General features: G+C 43.9%; 1 protein-coding gene across 1 annotated transcript in view; it reads left to right on the top strand.

Moving 5' to 3' along the window:
- Positions 1-26,256, top strand: part of Cfap44 (cilia and flagella associated protein 44) — a gene marked incomplete at its 5' end in the record, with an annotated part of 71,888 nt that overhangs the window by 39,493 nt on the left and 6,139 nt on the right. The window contains 9 exons of the mRNA XM_051150556.1: positions 800-974; positions 2,480-2,657; positions 4,911-5,414; positions 8,577-8,780; positions 12,445-12,640; positions 20,966-21,076; positions 23,341-23,471; positions 24,444-24,560; positions 25,401-25,602. Coding sequence (XP_051006513.1) covers positions 800-974; positions 2,480-2,657; positions 4,911-5,414; positions 8,577-8,780; positions 12,445-12,640; positions 20,966-21,076; positions 23,341-23,471; positions 24,444-24,560; positions 25,401-25,602 — 1,818 coding nt within the window. The remainder of the gene's footprint in view (positions 1-799; positions 975-2,479; positions 2,658-4,910; positions 5,415-8,576; positions 8,781-12,444; positions 12,641-20,965; positions 21,077-23,340; positions 23,472-24,443; positions 24,561-25,400; positions 25,603-26,256) is intronic.

Consider the following 26,256-nt stretch of genomic DNA (forward strand, 5'->3'; position numbering starts at 1 on the left):
GCGCGTGTGTGTGTATGCGTGCGTGTGTGTGTGGTGTGTGTGGTGTGTGGTGTGTGTGTGTGTGCGTGTGCATGTGTGTGTGGTGTGTGGTGTGGGGTGTGTGCGCGTGTGTGTGTGGTGTGGTGTGGTGTGTGTGTATGCGTGCGTGTGTGTGTGGTGTATATGTGTGTGTGTGTGGTGTGTGTGTGCATGTGTGTGCGTGCGTGTGTGTGTGCATGCATGTGTGTGTGCGTGTGTGTGGTGTGTGTGTGGTGTGGTGTACGTGTGTGTGTGCGTGTGTGTGTGGTGTGAGGTGTGGGGTGTGTGCGCGTGTGTGTGTGCGTACGTGTGCGTGTGTGCGCGTGCGTGTGTGTGTGCGTGTGTGGTGTCTGGTGTGTGTGGTTCGTGTGTGTGTGGTGTGGTGTGTGTGTGTATATGTGTGTGTGTGTGGTATGTGTGTGTGGTGTGGTGTGTATGTGTGTGTGTGTGGTGTGTGTGTATGTGTGTGGTGTGTGTGTGTGGTGTGGTGTGTTTGTGTGTGTGTGGTGTGTGTGTGTGGTGTGTGTGTGTATGTGTGTGTATGTGTGTGTGCATGTGTGTGTGGTGTGTGTGTGTGCGTGTGTGTGTGCGTGCGTGTGTGTGTGGTGTGGTGTGGTGTGTGTGTGCGTGTGTGTGCGTGTGTGTGTGGTGTGTGTGTGGTGTGTGTGTATGTACGTGTGTGTGCGTGTCTGTGTGTGGTGTGTGTGTGTGCGTGTGTGTGCGTGCGTGCGTGCGTGTGTATGTTGAAGACAATATTTGAGAATAGTTTCTCTTTGTGCAGGTGCAAGCGTTACCATACAAGAAGAATCAGTAGTAGACAAAGAGAAGAAGACTCGGCCTCGAACCCTAAGTGAAATTATGGTAGAAAATCAAATTGAGAAGACGAAGAAACTCATACAGCAGGCCGAACGGGCCCAGACTAAGATCCAGCAGCGTAAAAAGGAGTGGGATGAACTGTGAGTCACAGCCAGCTTTTACTCTTACACTTCTAACCTGGGACCCACAGATATAACTTATAACTTTTGTGTTTGTTGACATGGTTGTTACTTACACAAAGAAGTAAAATCTGCTAGGGCCAGATGATGAATACTGTTGCTCAGGTCTCCGAGGGCAGGGTTACTCTGTAACTGTGTCCTATCTCAGTAAAGTCTTGCAGCTGGTGAGCAAAGGTATTCCTAGACATGCATAAACCGTCAGCAGTACTTTTCTGCAGCTTTCCAATAACTGCATGCTTCCAACGAGCTGTTCTTTGCCAACCGCTATCATATTTCACATTACAAGTGAGTCGATTGGCACTCATCCACAAAATTGATGAACGCCCCGTAGATTTCTGACAGCGTTGTTTCACATAGCTCTGTGTTCTTTCTATGAAAGACCTAGCTACTTTGGTTTCTCCGTCACCTCAACAAGTGAACTCACCGGGTTATATTCCGGTCAGTAGAATTCTTATCCTACTTTCTCCATAAAATAGTCATTTCTTCCATGCAGAGAACCAGGAGCTGGGGTGACTTCATTCTATTTCTCTGAGGAATTGGTTTCTTATTACCTATGCCTATGTCTCTTGAGGATGTTTATATGTGTGAATGTAGCTGAGCCATATATTTTTGGTCTAATTTTCTGGTTGCCTACATCATGAGGATGGTTATAGGCCCCATTTTTTCTGTCCTCTGTCCCCTTCTCTTTCACTTCCTGTGACCATTCTCCCCGCCCCCTTTAAAAATGACAGTCATTTCTTTTGATGCAGATACACTTAAATGAACGACTGTCGGTGGACGCACAGGTTGCATGGGATGCCTCCGCTAGTCCACCTCAGGTGCCCCCAGAGGGCTTTTCTCTTAAAGGAAAAGTGCTGACTGCACAATTGTACCAATTAGTTTGTTCATACTGGTTGGAAGACTTAGCTTTCAAGAATTGTAGTGGAAAGTTGAAAATTCTCAATTAAGGACTTTGCCAGGGGTACCCCAAGACACCTTAGAGTGCCGTTAAGTGAGGAGTTCAGTTTCCTTAGAGAGCAATTCTTGACTTTTGTCTTGGTATGAAAGTTGCCACTGATTTGTCTGTGTGGCAATGGGAAAGCTGAAGTTTACTTAGTATGTCTAGCATTCCATTTCACTCTCCACACCTGCTCCCTTGAGGCGCTACTGAGAAAATAATAGTCAGGGTTTTGTTTTTGTTTGTTGTTTTTTCTTTTTGTAACCTCCTCCTGGGGCATTCTTAGCTATAATTTTCTTCTAGTCTTGTTTATTTATTAAAATAATTTCATCTTTCCCCCGTCTTCCCTAACTATATCAATATAGTTGCTCCGCTAAGTTTTCTGTCCTATTCTGAGCTTCTCTGATGACTTAGCACTGTTTTTTGTGCATTCCAATTATTGTTTCCGTGGAATTCTGGGAGGAGGCGGCCACTGCACATTCAGAGCTCATTGTTACATTTATGTCTACACTATCTACTTTCCTGGCAGTTACAAGAGCAAACCTGATGATGACTATGAAGACCCCAAGGATGTTCAAGCCATCAAAGAAGCCCAGACATTCATGGGGGACTTCAATCTGAAGACAGCCCCCGACTACAAGATACCTGAGCACATGAGGATAAATGCTGCCAAGAAGGAGGAGGAACTGGGCTTCCTTGACACAATGGTACTTAGGCCTCCATCTCCAGGATGATGAAAAGCACCTGGCGTTCGCTAGCGTCTGCTCAGCCACCCGCTTATCTCATCGATTAACACATGTATATAAACACGGAAACTTAGAGCTGGAGATGTGTCTAGAACACATCTTTTTTTTTTTTAAATAAATGATAAGACAGGGACTCAGAGAGGGCAAGAGATTTATCTATGAGTGTATCGGCTCATACGGCAGAAATGGCCTTCACGTTGATTGTATGGCTGGACAGCATTTCTATGGGGGGATGTCCTGTACTGTTCCATGTACATTGAACTTCTGAAATTCAATGAAATCTGTGATAGATTTGTTTTCTGGCTGCCATGGACCACTAAACAGTTAGGAAGCATGATATCATTTCATCTTTGCTTTACATGACTTCCATCTTTTGCCAGAAACTAAATACCAACCAACCAACCAACACATTTTCTCTCTGATTTTCTAAATTGTTGCTGATCATATTGTCTCTGATCCTCTTTTTTTCTTATTAACTGCTTTTTTTCTTTCCCATTCATTCCTGCATTTCTGAAGAGTGCTAATTCCTCAGGCATCATTTAAACCAATAGGGATTGCTTCCTCACACTTAGAGGCTCAGACAGCATCTGGCTACACTTTTTCTAAAAGGAGGATTAGTTGCTTGGCCACCTAGTGTGGTTGCACAGACTACACAGTTCAGGGTGTCACACTGATGAGGGTACCAGTTCTGTATCCCGTAGATAGGATATTCTAAGAAGTGGAAAAAAAGGTGTCCTGAAGAAAATATGTCCTTTCCTTTTTCACAAAAGGTGTTACTTATGCCAGTGATATAAGTATCTTGGCATACTAGCTAGTAGCCACACATGAAGGATCATAGACCATAACTTTATTTTTCTGGTCATAATCAACATTTCAGACATCTTATCAGTGACTATCTATATTATTTCTCTAGCTATTAAATTTTGCCCATGGTAACTTTAATTTACCCATTTTTATTTACTATTATTGATTTATTATTTACAGACACATTCTTATGAGCACAATATTTATTTTATGTATAAGAATATTGCACCTTAGCCGGGTGGTGGTGGCACACGCCTTTAATCCCAGCACTCGGGAGGCAGAAGCAGGCAGATCGCTGTGAGTTCGAGGCCAACCTAGTCTACAAAGTTAGTCCAGGACAGCCAAGGGTAACAGAGAAACCCTGTCTCGAAAAAAAAAAATGTACCTTCATGTATGTCTGAGCACCAAGTGCATGCATGGTGCTCATAGAAACAGATGAAGACTTTGGATCCTCTGAAACTGGAGTTACAGATGGTTGTGAGCTGCCACGTGGATTGTGGGAATCAAACCTAGATCCTCTGTAAGAACCATCTACACATAGCCAGTGCTGACTTTTCACTTTAATTTTTAATTCTTTAAAGGCTTATTCTCAAGTAGGCCAACATCTCAATTTTGTTTTAGCTGTTTCAATTCATAGTAGATATATAGGCAAGTTTTATGAGACAGCTTGAAAATGTGCTTTTTGATCTTAAAGAACAAAAAGAAAAAGCACTGTGTTTCCTGCAGGGTAATGCTTAGCCTGGTCAGCAGCCTCATTGCAAGCAATTGTTGCTGTGTTCCTAGGCGCTGGGAGGTACTTCTAGGACAGAGCAGGAAATGAGAAAGCCAGAGAAGTATGCAGCACCTGTGCAGGTATGCTTTGACTCAGAAAAATGGAGAAGGAACCACACAAGGGGTGATCTCATGGTATGCCATGGATCTGATGCTTCGGATCATGACCACCAAGGAGTCACAGTAAACATGTGGCAAAAACACAGAATGAAAACAGAAGGACTCATAATTTGGTCCTAGGTGGGCAGCTGAGGTGAGTCTAAATTTCAGAAAGATCCAAATTTCCGTCTAGGAAAGGAGCTAGTTAATGCACTTCCTTCCCCCACAGCAGAGTGTCCAGGAAGCACAGGCTTCCTGGGAGACTTCCGCAAGGAGGGTGAAGGACAGGAAATTCAAACGTGTAAGGCAGCAGAAGGGACCCAATGGAAGGAAGCGAAGGGATTCCAGAGGTCACATCCAGACTGGACCCCCAGTCTTAATGGGCAACTCCCAAACCCAGACAAAGGCAGGACTGAGTGCTGCGCAGTGAGGTTTGCTTCCTCCTACGCTTCCCAGACCAAAGATAAGGGGTAAACGGGCTCCCAGGCTGCCCTTCCTGAGGGCCTTGTGACGTTGCTTCCTTTCCCCGCCTTGTTTCAGGCCCACGGAAAGAAGAAGTACATGAACAAGTGCATCCAGTCCCTTCGAGATCTCAAGCTGGCTGTCATTGAGGAAATCCAGTGCCTGGTCCAGGAACTGAAGAACATTCAGTCATCCATCCCCACAGCCAAGCACATGCCCATCCCCCAGGTCCCACAGATATACCCAGAAGAAGTCCCAGAAAGGAGATTTCAATACGACGAGGAAACGCTCCTGAGATTTAAGAGAAAACAGCAGAAACGCCAGGACGAAAAAAGCGACAGCAAACAATCCGGAGCCGGCAGCACAGGTGGAGGAGGGCTAGGCTTCCTCAAACTGTCGTCTGGAAAGGAAGGAGATCTAACGACGAGGGACTCTCTGTCTAGGTCATCCAAGGCGTCAGCGCTCCTGGAGCTTCCAAAGCCGTCAGAGTTTGAAAAGACAGAGCCAGGTGACGTGGAGCTGGAGATTATAAAGAGAGATGAGGTCAAACATCTGTACATGCAACAGTATTTGTGCAACAGGGTAAGAGGCGAAGCTGTCCCTCTACTTAAAGCCAAAAGAATGCACAGTGGGAGAATTCAGTCGGGTTCATGATTGATTGATTTCAAATTTCTTGACGTTAACTTTTCCCCAAATGCCAACCAACTCATTATTCACTCACGTTTGTTTGTTTGTTTGTTTGTTTCTTCCATCATTGGTCCCCTTTGTTCTCTCTGTAGAACATTGGAGCTTCGTATCTTTTTTCCTCAGGGCAACACATCTGGAGAAGACACTTGCAACTAAGTCAAGTCATGGTGAAGGGAACTGGGGGGGGGGGGGATAGCTTTGAGAAGATTAATAGGACACGCTTAAGAGGGGGAACCCTCTGTTTTTCACACCATCCTGTCTCTGTCTTTCCATCTCTCTGGTCTCACTTTTGTAGCTCAGGTTGGCCTAAAAGTCACCACATAGCCCAAAAGCGCCTCAAAGTTGTGGCTGATCTTCCTGCCTTGGGCTCCAAGGTGCAGGTTACAGGTGTGAACCACCACAACAGCCCGTTCATCCTGCTTCCTGTAGTGTGTGATTTTCACCAGTAGGTGGCAGTGTTTGTGGTGATGACTGGATTCAAAACTATTCTAGAACTGGAATGGCAGGTGCTGTTACTTCCAGGGAAACCAGAACCAGACCAGAAGTAGAGGATACAGTTGAACAAGGGAAGAAAGGGACTTTTTTTTTTTTTTGATAGATTGCGCCCTGCCATCAGACTTGTAGAAGGAGCTCCTTCCTCAACTCTTTTCAGCTGCACCCTGCAAAAGTGCTCCCTGTAGCTTCCCAGCCGTTCCAGTGTTATCATCAGCTCTGCTCCATCCAGGTCCACTCTCTCACTGGTCCTGCCTCCCCAGGCTCTCCTTTCACCATCATTTCATGTCTGAGCTCTTTCCTTTACTGCTTCCTCGTAATTGCAATGAGTTCCTTCCAGAACTGGGCCATCAGTCAAAGCACAGGCCGGTCCAAACCCTCTCCAGCATCTCCCGCACACATCCTCCCCTTGTTTCTGTGCTCCACCACACCTGCAGTCAGAACCTTGTCTTATACTTGTCTTTCTTGATGTTTCTCACGTCTTAGTTTTGTCTTACAGAGTAGTTTACACAGTTCTTAAGATAAGGGCCATACCTCCTCTTCTGTCTCCATCATGATGCCGAGACATTAGGCATGCCAGGCATGTATGTGTTCAGTCATACGCTTTGCCATAATCACATTAACTTTATTGAATGTGTGTTGGCCATGCCACATGCAGAGACACAGCGGTGCTCAGGAAAAACACCATCCTCAGAAACCCTGGAAGCTATCAGCTATGAGAGGCAGCAGAACAGGGGTAACCTGCACAGACTCAGGACAGCCTTGTGGTCCAGTTTCAGAGTGGCTTCCTGAAAAAAAAAATGGCCTCCTGCCTCCAGAGAACTTAGGAATAATTCAACCATATTGAATAAGCAAAAAGGAGCCCAAATATGCATTCTGTAACCACAACTTGCTTAAAATTTTTATTTTATTTTATTTTTTTACTTTTCTTTGGATTGATTTCTGTATTTAAGCACTCTAAAATTCTCCAGCAATTTAACCACCACAAACCCACAGACCTCTTCTTGTCCACTACCCCTCCTCACACACACCAAGTTTTTGACAGTCAAGACTTCCTGAAATGTACAATCCAACAAATAACTTTTAATGGTTTTCTTCTTCCGACCGTGTGAGTTTCCTTGGGGACATCAACTATCAGGGCTCCCTCTTAGGCTCTTCACAAACTCAGGGTTGAGTAGATGGAGCTGTGTCCAGTCAGAGCACTCACGGGGACATACAGTCACCTTGGCCATAATAGAAGAAGGTCTAGATTAGGCTTCAAGACTTGGGTGTTCGTCCCACCTCTGTAGTAAGGTAGCTGTGATTACAGGGAAATCACTTTTTAACCTCACTTCTTTATTTGTAAAATGGGGTAACTGAACAGTTTCTTGTGACTCTCTGATTGTATTTAGCTATGTAAGAATATTTTCCATTCTATATTTTTTAACTTTTAATCTTCTCCCATACATTACATCCTCACCACAAGTTCCCCTCCCTGCACCCTTCCCACTCCCTCTTCCTACCTCCCCTCTCCCCCAGAAAACTCTTCTTTTGTTTCCCTTTTAAAAAGAGAGAGAGAGAGAGACAGACAGACGGACAGACAGACAGACAGAGAGGAGAGAGAGAGCAGGCCTCCCAGGGATATAGACCAAACATGGTCTAAGAAGATACAATAAGGCTGGGCACAGACCCTCACACTGTGGGTGATGAGGCAGCCTAACACAGTCAGAGACGTCCCGCTCTCCCATTGTTGGGAGTCCCACAAGAACACTAAGCCACGCAATCTTAAGGTATATGCAGAGGGCCTAGCTCAGACCCATACAGGGTCAATGCTTGTCACTTTGGTTTCTGGGAGCCCCTATGGGCTCTGCTTAGTTGATTCTGTGGGTTACGTTCTCTTCATGTCTTCAACTTCTCTGGCTCTTAAAATCCTTCCACTCCCATCTTCTGCAGGGCTCCCCTGGCTTTGCCCAGTGTTTTGGCTACGAATCTCTGTGTCTGTTCCCATTGGTTGCTGCATGGCGGGCCCTCTGAGGACAAGTGGGCTAGGCACAATCTTCCACGCACACACCTTTAATCCCAGCACTCGGGAGGCAGAGGCAGGTGGGTCGCTGTGAGTTCAAGGCCAGCCTGGTCTACAAAGTGCGTCTAGGACAGCCAAGACTACACAGAGAAACCTTGTCTCAGGAAAAAAAAAAAAAAAAAAAAAAAAAAAAAGAAAGAAAGAAAGAAAGAAAAGAAACAAAAAATTAAAGCGTTAAGGGCAATGTTTATTTAGACTTACTGTGAGAATGCATTGAAAATGAGTTATATAAAAAGGATACAGATACAGATACAGATGTCACCGAACAATGGCTCAGTCAATGGTGATGAGGTAGCTTAAAGGACTGTAGCTACAGAATTCCCACCACTAAGCCATGCAAGTTTAATGCCACTAATAAGTGAGTCCATCAAAGCACAGAATTACATCTCTAGTAAAAATAAATGTATAATGAAAAATATTTTAGATACATTGGTACTGTTGAATAGCTTGAAAAAGAACATTTGCTCCTTAACGTATACCCTCAAATCTCTCTTCTATGTCAGATCAAAGAACTGATGGTCACTTTTGACGCAGAACTCCACCTCCTGAGACATCAGAAGCTGAAGTTAGACACGAAGATGAAATTATCTGACCTGCACCACGTCACATTGTTCCAAGAAATGCTTCTCCTCAAGAATTTTGAAAAGCAGGAAAATATTCTGCAAGAGCGTGTTAATTCCTTAGACAAAGAGGAGCAAGACATGCAAGTAAGAGCAGGCTGAACCGTGGCCGATGTTTTCCTTAAAAATATGGGAGACTAATAAAGTGCTCACCACACAGCCCTGGGGACCTGAATTTGATTCCCCAGCACCCATGTTTAGGACTAGACACAGCAGCCCACGTCTGTAATCCAAATCTGGGAGGCAGAAAAAGGAGGGTCTCTGGATCTTGCTGGTCAGCCAGTCTAGCCAAATTGACAAGCCTCAGGTTCAGTGTCTCGGGGAAAACAAGGTAGAGAAGGCTAGCATGGTGGCTCAGCGGGTAAATGCACTTGCTGACAACCCCAGTGACCCGAGTTCAGCCCTTCAACTCATTTTATAGAGCAGTGGTTATCAACCTTCCTGCTGCTGCGACCCTCTAATACAGCTCCTCATGTCGTGGGGACCCCTCAACCATGAAATTGTTTTCATTGCTATACTTCAGTACTGTGATTTTGCTACTTTCATGAACCAATGTGTGTATTTTTGGAGACAGAGGTTTGCCAAAGGGTCACAACTCACAGGTTGAGAACCACTGACCTAAAAGGAGAGAACCGGCTCTTGAAAGTTATTCTCAGGCCACGCATGCACTGCAGTACATGTGTGCGCGCACACACACATGCACACACTCACACACACATGTGAATGAAAGAGATGTTTAAAAATAATAAAATAGAGGATTCTTAAGGAAGACAACACCCATCTCTAGCATCTACACATGTGTGAATATGTGTACCCCTACACACATATGAACATACACAAAATCTAGGAACCACATATAAAAGGAAAACATATTTGTCTTTCTGATACTAGCTAGCTTAATTTGCTTAGTACAATTATCTCCAGTTGCAACCATTTTTTTGTGTGTGAAAATGATATAACTTGGTGTGTTTTTTGTAAGAACATGTCTGTTTATTCATGGACAATTTCACACATGCATACAATGTATCTTGACCATTTCCACCCTCCAGCTCCCTGCTTCCAGCCCCAACTAGTGTAATTTCTCCTCTTCCTCCTTCCTTCTTCCTCCTTCAACCACCACTATCCCCTCCTTCTTCTAAATGTAACCCAGTAAGTCAAATTAGTTCTGCCCAGATGTAATTTACCAGTTGCCACACTCCAAAAAAATGACTTCCTCTTCCAATCATCCATCCGTTTCAAAAACTCCTTTTCTAGAATTGGGGCATCACGGACACTTCCTCATCCATGCTAAATGTTAACTGCCTTGATTTTGTCCGGATCTTATGCAAGTATTCATAGCTGCTGTGAGTTCATGAGCATAATGGCTATGCCATGCCCAGCAGGCAGCCTTTACAGCACTCCTCTGACCCTCTGCTTCTTATGTCACTTTTACTTTTCATCTGCATTGTTCCCTGAACCTTGGGGCAGGGGTGATAGTGATGTCTCATTTTGGCACTCATCAGTAATTCATTCTTAGTATTTTGACCAGTTCTGACTCTCTGTATTAACTGCTTCCCACTACAAAAACACGCTTCTCTCTGACCAAAGCTGAGAACAGCACTAATCTACGAATATAAATACAGATATTTAGAAGTCAGTTTGATAATATGCCCATTCGGTGAGACAATAGTAATAGGTTTCCCTTGGGTTCTATGATCTCCCCGTCTTTTGACCAGGCTCACAATACCAGGGACGAATCCCTTCCCGTGGAGAAGACCTCAAATCCAACCATAGAGCAAGTAGGACACCCGTGACAGGCATGCCACTACTGCACAGGTGGCACATCCTGCCCGGGAGGTTGGACACCTGTGACAGGCATGCCACTACTGCACAGGTGGCACATCCTGCTCGGGAGGTTGGACACCTGTGACAGGCATGCCACTACTGCACAGGTGGCACATCCTGCCCGGGAGGTTGGACACCCGTGACAGGCATGCCACTACTGCACAGGTGGCACATCCTGCCCGGGAGCTGGATATTATAGCACACACAGGTTACTGTTGAGTAAAGCTATTTGGCTGGCAGAACACTGTTAGCATTTGAAAGGCCAGCCAACAGGGTGGAAGTTCTGAGGTCAGTTCCACTTCGACTTCTCCATGTTTGCTGTGTCTTCAGCAATAGGATTCTACCATGTAGTTACAGGGTCAGCCAAGAGCCATGGCAGAAGCCTGTTTTGTTTTGGTGATCTCTGGGGCCTCCCTGTGCGGTAACTCATGGGGAAGTAGCCCACATCTGGCATGGATTTGTGTGCAAGGTGAAAGATGAAGATTTAGTTTCATTTTTCTATATATATTTTACCCAGAGACATTTGTTGATGATGCTATCTTTTCTCCAAGGTGTAATTTTGGCATCTTTGTCCAAAAAAAAAAAAGTATCTGTAATTGTGTGGCATTATATCTGGATCTTCCATTCTGTTCCATCGATCTATATACCTTATTTTGTGCCAGAAGCATGATATGCTGCTGTTTCAGGGATTGTTGTTGTTGTTGTTACTATGTTTCTATAGTATAACTTGAAATGTGGTGTGGTGATTCCTCCAGGAGAAATATTTTTGTTTAGACTTGCTATGGCTGTCAGGCTACTTAATATTTTCTATGAATTTTAAGATTTCTACTTCTGTGAATAATGTCATTATACTTTTGTTTAGGATCACGTTGAATTTGTAGATAGCTTTCGGGGGCGGGGTGAACATAGGGATATGTATTATCTGCTTTGAAAAGAAAAAAATCAAGCTGTGTAAAATAGCTGGGAGGGGAGAGCTGGGACACTGTTAGGCTGCAGGCTTCACAGACAGTTAAATCTATGGAAGATTGTAACTGCAAAGGGAGGGGGATAAGAATGACAGAAAGAGGAAAGAACATAGGGCTAGTAGGGGAAGTGTATGAGGTATAGGTGAAAAATAGAGCCAAGAATGCCTCATAACAGACTGACTAGAAGAACATACACAGCAATCCTAAATCCTAACTGAGCAACATAGAAACAGAACAGTAAAATGGACAGGGGGATAGTAGGGACTAGGAGTGGAGGATGAGACGAGAGAGCTCGAAAATACACTGCACCATTGCAGACCTCTGTGTTTGTGTTTCTCTGTGAGTACTGTCTTATCTGGGTGTCAGTAAAAATTCCAAGTTGCCTGGGGGATGGGGTGGCGGGGTGCAGGGGGTAGTATATGCCTTTAATTCCAGCACTCAAGAGGAAGAGGCAAGCAGGCCTCTGTGAGTTTGAGGCCAGATTTGTTTCCAGAGCTACACAGAGAAACTCTGACGTAAACAAACAAACAATCAAACAACAACAACAACACCAAAGCACAATTTTAATTTGTACTGTTTTTTTTTTTAAGAAAAGTGAACATTCCAAAGATACTGAACTTGAATGATATTTTTAAAGAATGTAAATTTAATCAAATACATAGTTCTATAAACGTCAGAAATTTAAATTTTTATTAAGAAGCTTTAAAATGTCTATAGTCTTGCCTGGCATGGTGGTGCACACCTGTAATCTCAAGACTCAGTGAGGCAGAGGCGGGTGGGTCTCTGTGAGTTCGAGGTCAGCCTGGTCTATAAAGCAAGTCTAGGACAGCCAAGGCTACACAGAGAAACCCTGTCTTGGAAAAAAAGTCTATAACCTCAAGTTTTGCACTGGAAATGATGCCCTCTGAAGCCAGCTTCTTAGGAGCATTGTGTATCATCTGTTCTTCCCTCCCTCCCTTTAGTGGAAAATAAACGAGACTCTTAAAGAGATGGAAGAGAAAAAGAATGAAATCGCCAAACTCCAGGAGCAGGAAAAGGCGCTGTATGCTGGCTTCCAGGCCGCCCTCGGAGAAAATAATAAATTTGCCAATTTCCTCATGAAGGTCCTGAAGAAGAAGATTAAACGGGCAAAGAAAAAGGAAGTTGAAGGAGATGCTGGTTTGTGTTCCTCTCTCTCGTGCTAGTCCATTTCTTCTCACTGAAACTAAAAAGAGACGTAACTGAGTTTTCTGTCTGGTACTGATTCCGCCCACTATGGCACAGGCAGAGTAGGAATACTGTAGGGATTAAGGAGCAGGGCTAAGAGCTGTTAGGATGTGTTTGAATACCTGGAGTGTGAGTGCATTTCTGCGTGCGTGCATGCGTGTGCAAGTTTGTGTGTATATGTGCATGCACGTGTGTGTGCATGTGCATGTGTGCATGTGCATACATGTGTGTATGTGCATGCATGTGTGTGCATGTGTATGCATGCATGTGTATGCGTGTGTGTGTGTGTGCGTGTGTGTATGTGTGTGTGTGTGGTATAAGTTAATACGGAATAGTTGACTATCTTCAGTGAAATGCCTCTCCTCACCTTTTGAACGTGCTTGAGTAAGCTTGGTAAGGTTGTCTTGCTGCCTTGGCATTGAGTTTTGATAGTTACCTATGTTCCATCTGTGACATCTGCACCTGCAGCATTTGTTTTTGACCTTTTGAATTGCATGTCACGGTTGTCTGTGTTGATGGGTGTGGATCTCTCCCTGGTCTTCTATTTTGTTAGGTGACCTACACCCTTGGTTATTGTAGCTGCATAGTAAGTATTGAAATCAGGTAGACCAGTTAGCTACTCCACCCATGCTAGTCTTCTTTTCCAAAATGACTCTAGCTGTTCTAGGTCCTTAATAGTTCCATATTTTAGAATAATGGTGCTCATATCTACAAAAGAATCTTGTTGAAATTTTTATCGGTGTTGTTAGACCTGTTTATCGGTTTATCTCTGCGTGTCTCTGAACAGACACGGTGTGCTTGCCTATTAATCAGTGTGTTATGTTTCAACACACAACTGCTGTTTGCTAGCTTTACACCAATATAGTTCCCTGTTTGGAGAGATGTTCCCGGTGTCTTCTCGCTAGCATACAGAAGTGTGTTTTGTCTTACGTACCCATTTTCCTCCTGTTCCGTGGATTTATTAGTTCTAGAAGGTTTGGGTAGATCCTTTGGGAATTTCTGAGTAGAAATAATTTCATCTGCAAACATGATCCATTTTACTTCTGCTCTATATTCATATGTCCTTTATTTTTCCCCCACTTGTGTGGCTCAAACATCCAGTATTACATACACTGAAATGGAGTCGGGGGCTGGACCCTTGCTTTAATTTTTAACCTTTCAGGGAAAGCGTCCAGCCTTTTACCATTAAGCATCTTGTTACCTTCAGGAGTAGGTTGAGGGGCTTCCTCCGTTTTGTGAGTTCTCACCATGAGTGCATCCTGAATTCTGTCAGATGTTTTTCTGTAATGATTGGTGATTATGTGGACCCCCTCCCCCCTGCCAACTAACATGGCAGAGTTCGTGGACTGATTGTTGACTGTTGAACAAGACTTCTCCCTTGAAAGAAACCATCATTGGTAGAGTATAAAATTATTTTGTATACTGCTGAATTTTATTTGCTAAGTTTTTAAAAGAAGCCTTTTTCCTGCCTCAGTTAGAGTTTGTTATGGCTTGTAGCCCTCAATGGCTCATGTATTTGATGCTTCTTAGAACTTAATACAAGATAGTGTGAGCGGTCGCGGTCGCAGTGAGCAATCAAGCATACACAGTACAGGTCCAGAGTGCAAAGTCATTGGGTTGTCATATTTTAAATTACAACTTTAAATGAAACAATACAGGGTACAGAACACACAGCAAAGACGTCGTCACTTCTAAGTTACTGGCTTAGTATCAATATGCATGTGCTCCCTTTGTGCAGGGTCAACGTTCTCCCATAAATGGAACTTATGCCTAACACCTGTGTGCCAAGACAGTTTTTTGTGTTTTGTTTTGTTTTCTTTTCTTTTTTAGTTCTCTTTTATAATATCTGAGCACCACTATCTGGAGTTTTCTTTTGAAACACTTTATTTCTTTGTAAGCCATAATACAAATTATTAACTAATGATTAATTTTCAGTCATGTTTCTTTTAATAAGTGGAAGTGAAGTAGAACTACTCTGGCCCTTAACAGTCCCTAGCTGCAGTCCCAAGTTAGGGTCGTCTCCAGCAACGTGGTCACACCTGAAAAGTCCTGATCTGGGAGTGAAGTAGAGTTAAGTGAGAAGAATAGGAACAGAATCACAATGAGAGAAAAGAAGAACTGCAGTCAGTTTCTCCTGGCAGAAACGTCAGCCCCAGTCCAGGAGGCTCTCCCTCGGATAGAGGGCATAGCCTCAGGCCGTGTAGTATTTTTCACACAAACTTCACTGGAGGGGGGTGGGTGGGTGTGCCATCTTTGGAAGGATTAACAGTTCTCACCCCAGTTCATTCATAGGAGGATTAAATAGGTTGTTATAGCATAGCGGCATTACCCTCTTCCCAGGGTCTCTCTTGCCTCACTCTCCCAGGTGCTCCCACCATGACACCATTCACTGGAACCCTTCATCAGGAGTCCAACACAAGATGTTGCTGATTTTGGACTTCTCGCTTCTAGATCCACAAGCAAAATAACACTTTTCCTTACACATAACGCAGCCTCGGGTGTTTTGTTCTAACAATGGGAAATGTGCTAATATATTATTCATGTGAGCCGCTGGTCAGTAGTCCATCCCTCCCACCCTCTTTTCCTTCCCTCCCCCTACCCCTCTCTTCCTTCTCTCCTACCCTCTTTCCCCCTTCCTTCCTCCCTCTTCTTCTTCCCTCTCTTACTCTACTCCCTTCTCTTTACCTTTTTCTCTCTACTTCCTCTTTGTCTAACTTAAATATGAGAGTAATACTAGTTCCATACTGTGACTGGGGACATCAGAGTTCTGTCCTGGCCTCTTAGTCTCATTAATAAAAGAGTTTAGAAACAGATTTGGAAGGGAACTCGCAGACAAGTTTGTCAAGAGTTGGAGTAAAACAATGCAGTGGGGCATGCAAGCTATTAATCTCCGCAGTTTTCAGAAGGCTGGGGATGAAAAAGAAGAAGTCTGTCAGCCCTTAAGGAAGCAGGCAAGTTCAGGACTGGAGGTCTGAGAGCAGCCACATGGCAGACAACAGCACAGGAAGAAAAAGGAGTGAGAAAGTCTGGAGTGTCTGGGAAATTGTGGTCAGGCTTTGGCCAGTGCCTGAAAGGAAAGAAGAAACGGAGAAGTTAAAGCAGGCACGCCACAGTGCCAAGTCCTGGGAGCCCTGCAAACCAGAGCCTAGGGGCAAGGCTGGGGGGAAGGTCCAACCTCATTAAGGGGATGTTTATTTCTTCTATCTCCTTAGCATGGCCATAGGTGAGTCAGATTTCCTGGGTGAACGGATTCTTGGCTAGGTGATTGGCAGACCCTCATTGTGTATAACGCTCTAACCGTGGGAGCAGATCAGAATGTCATCTCTCTGCCCATGGCTAGAGGCACTCCATTGTTTGGCTCGGGGGAAATGGCTCTTTGTTAATGGACCTCAACAGAATCCATATGTCTATCCGCAGTGGCCTCCAAGATTACTGTTAACTTTCCCCTCTCGAGTGGAGACCCTAAAATCATCTAGGAGACAGATGGAAATTGGGGAGTGAAGGAATACATTCTTAGGAGAATATCTCTTTACCTCCCAAAGACTGAATGTCTGACAGACCTTACAGCAGAGCTCATACTAACTCTTGGGATCACTTAAGGCTATCCCCTCATCCTGCTGTCCTACTGTGTGCTCAGCCTGTTTAACTCGCCTTTAAGGGAACAATTTAACCAACTTTACATCTCTCATGAAACCAGCTACAACCCAACCCAAAACTATAACCCAACTAATGCACAGCTTTGATCTAATTTTATGGACTTTCCCACGCATCTGCCACAGAGTAGTGTGTGTGTGTGTGTGTGTGTGTGTGTGTGTGTGTGTGTGTGTGTGTGTGTGTGTGCACGCGCATGTAACAGCAATCATTTGCAGAACTCAGCCAACAGGCCAGAAGCAGCACATAGACACAGCTTGATAATGTCCTGTTTGCAGTGATGTTTGACTTTCTGAGTTAGTTGGGGTTTCAATCCCTTGTGAAAACACTGTTAAATATTTCTGTAGAGTCTCTAATCCCTTTCCCACACCATTTCTGTGCTGTTCAATAAATACAGAGTAAAGCCCTTCATTAAAGACAGAACTAGTATGGCACAGATCTCTCTCTCTCTCTCTCTCTCTCTCTCTCTCTCTCTCTCTCTCTCTCTCTCTCTCTCTCTCTCTCTCTCTCACCACTATGGACAACTCAGAAAACACAGACTACCGAAAGAAAGAAGACCCAGGGAAAGAAGCAGAGAACTCCAATCTGGACTCGCTCTTGGTCAAACTAATCTGAGATGAAGTGCTGTATTTTTGCTCCTTAAAGAGACATCGGCACATACTGGTGTCTCTGAGGCTATCGTTAATGCCTTAACTGACAAAGAGAGGAGATATAACCCTTTCCACCAAGGAAACCCAGAGATCTGATTCCACTGTGTTCACCAAAACAGATCAGTGTCTGGACTGGAATGCCAGGCATACTTTCAGATATGGCCTCTCAGCAGGGCATCTCATTTAGGGGAAGAGAGATAACTTGAAACTAGACTAGGATTCAGAATGTTTTCTGAGGTCACTGGCCAATGGCTGGGACAGAGTCACAGATCTTACCAGCTTCTGGCCAAGGACTGGAATTCAGGGCTCTAACCCTAAACTACCCGGCCTATTTATATCATCTGTTCTCATCCAGGCTGTGAATTAGGAAGTCTTTTTTCATCTTTGAGTTTTTAGAAGATACTAATTCTTCTTTCAACATCTAGTGAAATTTGCCTGCAAAGCTTTTTGGAACCAAAGACTTGGTGGTGGGAGGTTAAATTAAGAAGTAAAATTTCTTAATAGTTCCAATGATGCTCAACCATCTGCTTTATATTAGATGAGCATTGGTAGTGAATTCAGTTTTCTTAAGGAATCAGTCTATTTTTCTAGCAAAGTTCCTGACTGTAAAGTTGCTTACTATGTTTCCTCATTATCATTTAGTAACTGCAGGGTATGGCAATGTAACTGATTACATTTAATAAATTATTAACACACGCTCATTGTACAAACTGATGCAATTCACTATACTATTTCCATAAACACGTAATATCGTGCATTGGTCCTCCTACCCTTCATCTACCTTCTTCTTTCTCTTCCTGGGTCCTTTCCCAGTTCTCAATAGTCCTACTTGCAGGACCTATTTTCTCTCCATTTATGAGTCTCATATATGACAGAAAATATGTAACACTTGTTTTCCTGTGTCTGGCTTATTTTGTGCAATATGTCCTCTTACTTCTGTCTGTCTGTCTGTCTATCTATCTATCTATTTATCACCTATCTATCTATCATCTGCCTATCTATCATCTATCTATATCACCTATCTATGTATCATCTATCTATCATCTGTCTATCATTTGTCTTTCTATCTATCTATCTATCTTACAAATGACAAGATTCCATTCTTTTTGGCTGAGTAATAATACTCCATCATATATAAATACCCTCTTCCTTTTACCTGTTCATCGGCTGACAGGCTGATTCCGAATCTTGCCAATAGTAAATAGTGACATACTCAGACTTTCCCATAGGTATATATCTTAGGTGAGTTCAAATCCACTCAAGTTGAAAATGAAGATACCTAACCATTGCAACTCTGTCACTGACAGAGATGCTGATGCTGTTTGCCCTGGTCATGGTGAAGAGCCTACAATTCTTGTCCTCTGATGGGAGACTGGAGGATATCTAGGTACTTCACAGGGAGAGGCAGAGGCTTCTTCTTGGCAATGGTTAGTTTTAATTGTCAACTTGATTCAATCTAGGGTCATCTGGGACATCTAGATTAGGTTGGTATATGGGAACATGTCTTGATTGTGTTCATTGAGACGGGAAGACCTGCCCGTTATGGGTAGCACCATTTCCTAAAAAAGGGATTCTGAACTATATAACAGTAGGGGAAAGTGAGCTGAGCACAAGGATGCATGCAGCAGTTCACTGCTTTCTGCCCTTCACTGTGGGTTTAGAAGCATGTCTGATTCTCTCAAGCTATTGCTCCTTTTGTTCCCTGCCGTGATAGACTGCAATCCAGAACCATGAGCCAAATGAGGCCTTTCTCTTTTAAATTACTTTTGCCGAGGAATTTTTATCACAGCAACAGAAAAGAAACTAATACGCTCTCCAGGAGACTCTCTTGCTAGTCCTCTGCAATCTGACAAAGTGCAGCCACCACTGATGTAGAGACCTGAGTAGGTGTGGTGTTAGTGATCATCATGTTTTCCTCCCCACTGCTATTGTGGTGATGTTTTATGGGAGGTAGATCTTCAGACTTCCCTACTGAGCCTGCCATAAGATAGGCTGTCCCCTGGCATCTTCTGCTGTCCCTATTCTTAAAGGGGAAATACCACCATTCAGTCTTCATTGTTGCCAAAGAAAAGTGGGTCGTCCTTGTTACTGCTGTGTGTGGGAGTGAGTTCTAGCTCCACGTGCAGTCTCCATTGACACCATGGTGGAGACAGACTTGGTACCCATGGCCAGTAGTGATACCCTGACTTTCTTCCAGGCATCTTTTTGGTACTGCAAGATGGGAGAGGTGCAGCCTACCCATGTGATCTTTTTGTTTGTTGAGACAGATTTTTCTCTGTGTAGTCCTGGATGTCCTGAAGCTAACAACTATGTAGACCAGGCTGGCCTCAAACTTGAATTCCATCTGCCTCTGCCTCCTAAATGCTGGATTAAAGGCAAGTGCCTCCACACCTGGCCTAACCATGTGTTCTCTATAGCTGTATTGGTGTTGGTGGCAGTGAGAGAGTTTATTAGCCAGCAGTGATGAATGTCCCAATCCCCTACTCTGCCTACCCGTGATAGCATCCTAGTTGGAACATTGAGAGGCTTCATTGCAGCCACACAAGAGCACACATTTGGCCTCATTTGGCCTTTGATGGTGTGGTTTGAAATGGGACCAAGGTTTTCCTTTCCTTAGTTGGAATAGTATTATCTAAAAATTTTGGCTTGTAAGGCTACCCTTTTTCAATCTTCCGGCAAATGAGAATAAGTGTTTTCTGGACTTGTCTATATCTCTTGCATCTGTTGGAGTGTAAAGGTTGCCAACACATTACTCTCCAAGTCTGACATGCATAAGCAAAAAGACCCAGGGAACCTTCCACAGTATTGCTTTTCAGGTTCTGAGGTGTGTTGTTAGTTTGCTCCCCCCCCCCCTTAGAATTTTACATATGTTTAATACATAGCGCTTACCCATATTTATTGGAAGAAATAGGGAAAAGTGGATCTGGTTCCTTTTCAGAAGGCAGAAGTCCATGTAAAGATACTTAGATTTAAAATGTTTCTGACCTGTCTTATATTGTGGCACAAGGTAATTTTCAGAGAGATATTTAGATTTTAGAAATGTACAAAAAATCCTGGCACAGAGGTGTGGGCTTGTAACCCTGGCTACCCAGGTGGTTAAAACGAGTACAAGTTTGGTCTGCTTGGCCTACGAGTTCAAGGCCAGCCTGTACAATTTAGTCATTCCCTGTCTCAAATAAAATTTAAATTAAAATTAAAAGAGGGGTAGGAGTTAAGCTTGTAGTAGAGTGTTCACCCAGCATATGGAAGGCTCCAGCTAAAAATGAATAAATGAATGAATGAGTCTTAAAAGTATAAAGTCTGTCTCTTACGTCTAATTCGAAGTCCCATAGGACAAGAGTTGCAAAGTTGTGATGTGTGGCTCATAGATGGTTCCAACTATTTTAAGAGAAAAATGAGACATGATAAAGGGGTCTATAATCACTTATCTTGGAGATGCTATATTTTACTATTCAGACATTTGTATCTTTTATTAAATGCTATATACAACACAATAATGGAAAGTTATTCATGACCCTTGCTAAAGGACAATCACACAGACAATCCAGGTGGCTACTAAAATGAGGTTTTTGAGGTGGGAAGAGGGTAGAGTTCAACTCTGGATGCAGGAATAACTGGTAACCTGTACCAGAGGCGCAAGGGACCGGCCAGTGGACAGGAAATTACTACCGAGCCGGGTAATTCTTTGCTAAAATCTAACAGAATTTTCATCAAAGGCAGAGCAGTGATGCACTATTAGGGGAAGGGGATATTTGGGGAATTTGTCAGCTGGCAAGGGTGTGGGTTCACCAAGCTACCATAGCAGCATTCTTGCTCTGACTGGATTCCACAAGTTGAGGTCAGAATGCGTGGTCTGTGTCTTTAATGGTTTTATACTCTTCTCGCTGTGTCTTTTCCCTGGTAGTTGACTGCTGGGAAACCCTGTGTTTGGTGCTGCAGGACCAGCTCTACTAATAAGATCATCTTCTCTCCTTAGAAGAAGATGAGGAGAGTGAGGAATCCAGTGAAGAGGAGTCCAGCCTGGAGAGTGATGAGGACGCTTCCGGCTCTGAAGATGACGTCTTTGATGACTCCATCTGCCCAACGAGTAAGTTGGGCAAAGCCTCGTGCTCTCTGCCTAGTGGGAATGTGGGCTATCAACGCAGAGACGGTCTTTTTCTATATATCCCATAATAACACTTAAGAAGGGAATAGTTTTAAAAAATGTATGAAGTAAAGTTTACAAGCACTTTGGGATAGCTCTCTGGGAGAATTATTATCCAGTCCTAATTTAGACAGGTTTTTATTAATAAATATTAATCTATGAAAACAACTACTAATTCAGAGATATGAGTTGTGTAGAAAATTAATTTTGTGGGTAAATGGCAAATTGTACGTCACACACACACCACAATATTTTCTTTTTGACAAACTCACTCAATTTTTGAATCTCAAATCTGTAATGACACGCCATACCGGCTTTCTAGAACTTGTTAGCAATTTCTTTTTCTTTTTTTTAAACTAGTGAAACTGTCCCAGAACCATTGGATCTGTATGCTTACAATCTTTCTAAATCAATAGTTCAGTGGGGAAAAAAAATCTATTCCATTTTGTTTGTAAGTTGATTTTCCAGAAATTTTAAACACAGTTTTACTCAAAACTTGGAGATTCCATTTCAAATAAAGCTTAAGTCTTGCTTTAATTTTGAGGACAAAAACCTTGTAATTAAAAAAAATTTTAATTATGTGTATGAAGGTGCTTATGGAGGCCAAAGGCGTAGGATTCCCCAGGCTCTGGGATTACAGGCGGTTGTGAGCTACCTGACGGGGCTACAAAGGACTGAACTCAGGTCCTCTGCAAGGGCGGTATGAGCGCTTAACCACCAAGACATTTCTCCAGCCCAAAGACGAGAATATTATTTTTAAATATACAATATTTATGAGTAGATTAAAAATCTCTTGATTCACCTTGTTACATTACAGTGGGATTAGAGGGGATGAACATCACACTCCCAGTCTAATGGCCGAGCTGGGCTGCAACCAGGGCTCCCAAATCCCACTTGGCTATTGTATTTTGTGGTTGGAGGGAGGGGTCAAACTTAAGCTCCTATTCATGCTAAGCTAGCACTCTGCTGCTGAGCTACATTTCCAGCCATTGGGTTTCTGAGACCGAGTCTTACTATGTAGCTTAACCTGGTCCTGAACTTCCAGCCCTCGCTCCTCCATCTCCTTATTGCTGGGATTACAGGCATGTGCCATCTACACACAGTTCCAGTTCAATATTCTAATTTCACATTTTTAATCTATTCTTCAGTGTATAAACATGGCTTTGGTGTAACAGCTCAAACAAAAGCATGCACTTGATGCCCATTGTATCTATATCGTAACACCTCCCCCAATGAAGGTTTTCATCAATAAAATAAGGACAATTGGGGCATCAGAGATGGCTCATTGAGTAAAATGCTTACCAAAGAAGTGTGAGGACCCAAGTTTGGATCCCGAGAACCCACATAAAGCTGGAAAGGTAGCAGAAACACGAGAACCCCAGATACTCTCGGGCCAGTTAGCCTAATGAATTTACTGGCAAACAACAGGAGACCCTGTCTCAAACAAGATGGAACGCATTATTGTGTGACAAAACTTTTCCTGCAGAGACGTGATACACATGTCTACTCACCCAGATAGGCAGCCCATGGCAGACCAAAGTGTGAACACCACCAAAGTCCAATTAGGCAAACTAATGGGGTTTATTGAAATTATTGAAATAATTTATGGGGATATGGATAAAAGGCTACTTATAGGAACAGAAAGGACTCAAAGACAGCTGGGAACTTAGAGAATACTTCACAGCCTGCAGGCATCTCAATAGATTGAAGAGTGTCCCTTCCAAGGGACTCTGGTCTAAAACTCTTTAAGGCAGCTCAGCTTATTTGAGCTTCTTCCAGGCAAATGGATTTGGCCTTGGTCATCGGTGCAGCTTGATTTGCCGCAGTCTTCTCTGCAGCTCAGCTTGCGTACTCTGGCAGAGAAAGACTTAGTGAATCTTGTTGGTTTCAGGGACTTCCTGAAGCTATTTGGAGTTTTTACCTTGTTCTGTAAGGAGTTTCCCTGTAGGGTAGAAAGTTTCAATCTCAGAAGAAACTGTTCCCCAGCAGACAATGACGCTGACGTTATTCTCTGACCTCCACACACCCACATACACACATCTTGTTTTTTAAAAGAAGGAAAATAATTGATCTCACTGGGTCTAGTGTGGGTCTGCGAATAGCTGAGGGGAGTTGATGTTGATTCCAAATCTCTAAGCTCCATGTTTATAGTACCACTGCATTTCCTGCCACACGGGGCCGCCTTCTGATTTGAACTCTCTTTTTAGATTGTGATGCAAATCTCTTTGAACTGGCCCTCCAACTTCGAGAGAAAAGGCTGGACATTGAAGAAGCCTTAGTTGAAGAAAAGAAAATTGTTGATAACCTGAAGAAAGAATGTGATACAATTTCCAAAAAAGTATGGAGGTCTACGCACATTTTGTCTTCTAACATGCTAACCATACTCATGTTTCATAGACTTGACATTGCTAGAACGTCTCAGAGAAGCTATCGACAGCTTTTGAAAGGAAAAGTATCATCTCAGGACCCTCAAGACCAGTGTCTCAGCACAAAAGAGATTTATTTGTCCCAGAGGCACAGAGGACAGGGAATAAGAGACAATGACAGAAGATAGAGGATGCGGGAGAAGAGGAAAAGGAACAAAGCGGGGGTGGGGTGGGGGTGGGGGGGTGTTTGTCCTAGAGGGACAAAGGACTACTGCCTCTGGATAGAGAGGAGACCGAAATAGCACAAAGGCAAACGGCAGTTTCTAAAGGTAAAGGGTGCAACTCCTTGACAGGATGAGGTGTTCAATTTTGATTGGACAAGTTAATTAAGGTAGCCAAAAGGGAGCTTTTGATTGCTGAACTTTAATACTTTAATAGTTGGACCTTGGTAGTCAGCCTCAGAAGGAAGAAGTGGTCAAGTAAGGGAATAGACCTGGGTGGTTAGCTTTCGGAATGCTATCTAACAGTGTTTAGCAAGGGAGAGGGAGTGGGGGAGAAAGGCAAGGCCTGCCAGAGCCTTAGACCCCTTCAGGGTGTGCTTTGCTGGGGGTGGGAGGAGTGGAGGGGGAGGGTGGGCAGGTGAGAGTGGGGATGACTCTCAGAAATGTGTATTCCTCTCTTCCTGTCAGATTAGGATGCCGTGTCTTTCTCTTCTCCCTCATCCTCTCTCTCCTGTCTTTGAGTCTTATTCCCTGCCCTTTGTCCCTCTGGGACACATAAGTCTCCTTGGCACCGAGACCTTGGTCTTGGGGTGTCTTGTGCAGGTCCTGATGCTGTCACATCCTGTACCCGGTGTGCTTCCTCCCGCTGTGCCATCATTTATCATCTTGGCTATGTGTACTTTGACTAAACTGTGTTCCTATCTCTCACATGGCTTTGTTCAGGTAAAAGTTGTGGGAACCAACCTGAACGCGGCAGAGGAGGCCCTGGAGGCATATCAGCGGGAGAAACAGCAGCGACTAAACGAACTGCTGGTTGTCATTCCTCTCAAGATCCACCAGGTGACCCCACCAAGACTGGGGCACAAACTGGGGCGTTCCTAACCTTTCCCAGAGAGAGAGTCACCTGTGCTGTACCTGTACCGTGGCCCTTGGTGGGAGGATTCTGTCTACGAAATGACATCCAAAACTCTCCTCCCGCCCTGTGCAGACTGTTAGCTAAAGCAAAGCACCAAAACACGCGTGCTTTTCCGTATGGCCCACCGTCACTCAGGTCTGGAGGAATGATGTAAGAATGACATGGCTGGAAGTCGAGATGATGGATCTTGTACTCAGGCCACTTTCCATCCATCTTTAATCAGCTGCGAACCAATGAGCAGAAACCTTATCTAATGTCATTAATGTGGGAAGTCAGGACAAGACAGAAATACTCTTTTTTTTCTATCTCCATTCATTTTCACTGTCTACTTGAATTACGACTTATATTAAACTGTGGTAATTCATGTCCACGAGAAGAGAAAGGCATGCTGTAGACTCGTGTGAAGAGGCCATTCTTAAGAGGGCAAGAAACACTCCAAAAATCAGTTTATTGACATTTTTGTGGGATCTAGATCAAACTGGTTGAGCTACATGCAACAGTTTGTCATGTCATCCTTGCAATGTCTGTCCCATTGTTAAGAAGCAGATATCAGGTGAGGCTTACTCTAGAGGTTTGCTGTCCCCAAGGAGACCCAATGTGGCTTATTCTTTGATGTCGACTTTCTGTTTACCTGGTCTCACCTGTTGCTGGGCTGAGAAAGAGAGGTTAGGCAGGGAAGAAGGGCTCCTAACTGCCTTGCCTTCAGGCTGGCCTTTGGCTGTTTTGGTTCTGATTACTATTTGCTTTGTTTTGTTTTTTTGTAGATAGAGTACGTGGTGTTTGGGGAGGTGCCGAATGACCTTTCTGGGACCTTGGTCTTCTCCAACCACTCCCTGGGGCGACTGCAGGAGCGAATCGTCCAGCTGCAGGAGGAGAACGCCAAGCAGCAGAAACTGAACAAAGAATGCAGGGAGAGGCGGAAGCTGCTCATCCACGAGAAGAGAGAGATGGCCAAAACCATCCACAGTGAGTAGTTTAGCCCGCAGACTGCTAGGAACACTTAGCTGGTGCAAAAAGAAAACTAACAAGGCGGATTCCATCTTGGAAAACCGGAACCACAGACCCAGCACCATTGAGGGGAAGCAAAACACCTTTCACTTCCTGTTTTAAAGGGGAAAGACTTCTGTTTCTCTCTGTATATGAGAAAATACAGAATAGTGTGGTAGTCTTTTGCGGTACCCATTGCCAAGCTTGAGCCAGTGCAAAGCCCCTCCTCTTTCTAGAACTATGTGCTGCTCCTCCAGCTCTGGTCACGCGGTATAGAGGCTCATGTATTTTCACACAGCGTGGACAGCTTCCCAGCATACTTCTGTGATGATACTCAGGAGTCTGTGGTGCACCTCTGTACACCCTGTTTCATTATTCATATTGCTTCAGGTAATTCTTTCTGTTTAGCTGCTACTGCCGTGTCCCGTTTTACGAATACACGTAACATATTTGCTTCTCCAGTCATCTCGCGAGCATTTAGGCCTCTTGTACATGGTTCCTTATGCACACATGCATAACGGTTCTGTGGGTTCTAAGAGCATTTGCCTATTTCTCAGTTCCCCAACATCTTGTCAAAACTGCTCCGCAGAGTGACTGAGCCCAGCTGTCCTCCCCAAAGTAGTTTGTAAGGGC

Source organism: Acomys russatus, chromosome 8 (assembly GCF_903995435.1).
Source record: "Acomys russatus chromosome 8, mAcoRus1.1, whole genome shotgun sequence".
NCBI classification, from domain to species: domain Eukaryota; kingdom Metazoa; phylum Chordata; class Mammalia; order Rodentia; family Muridae; genus Acomys; species Acomys russatus.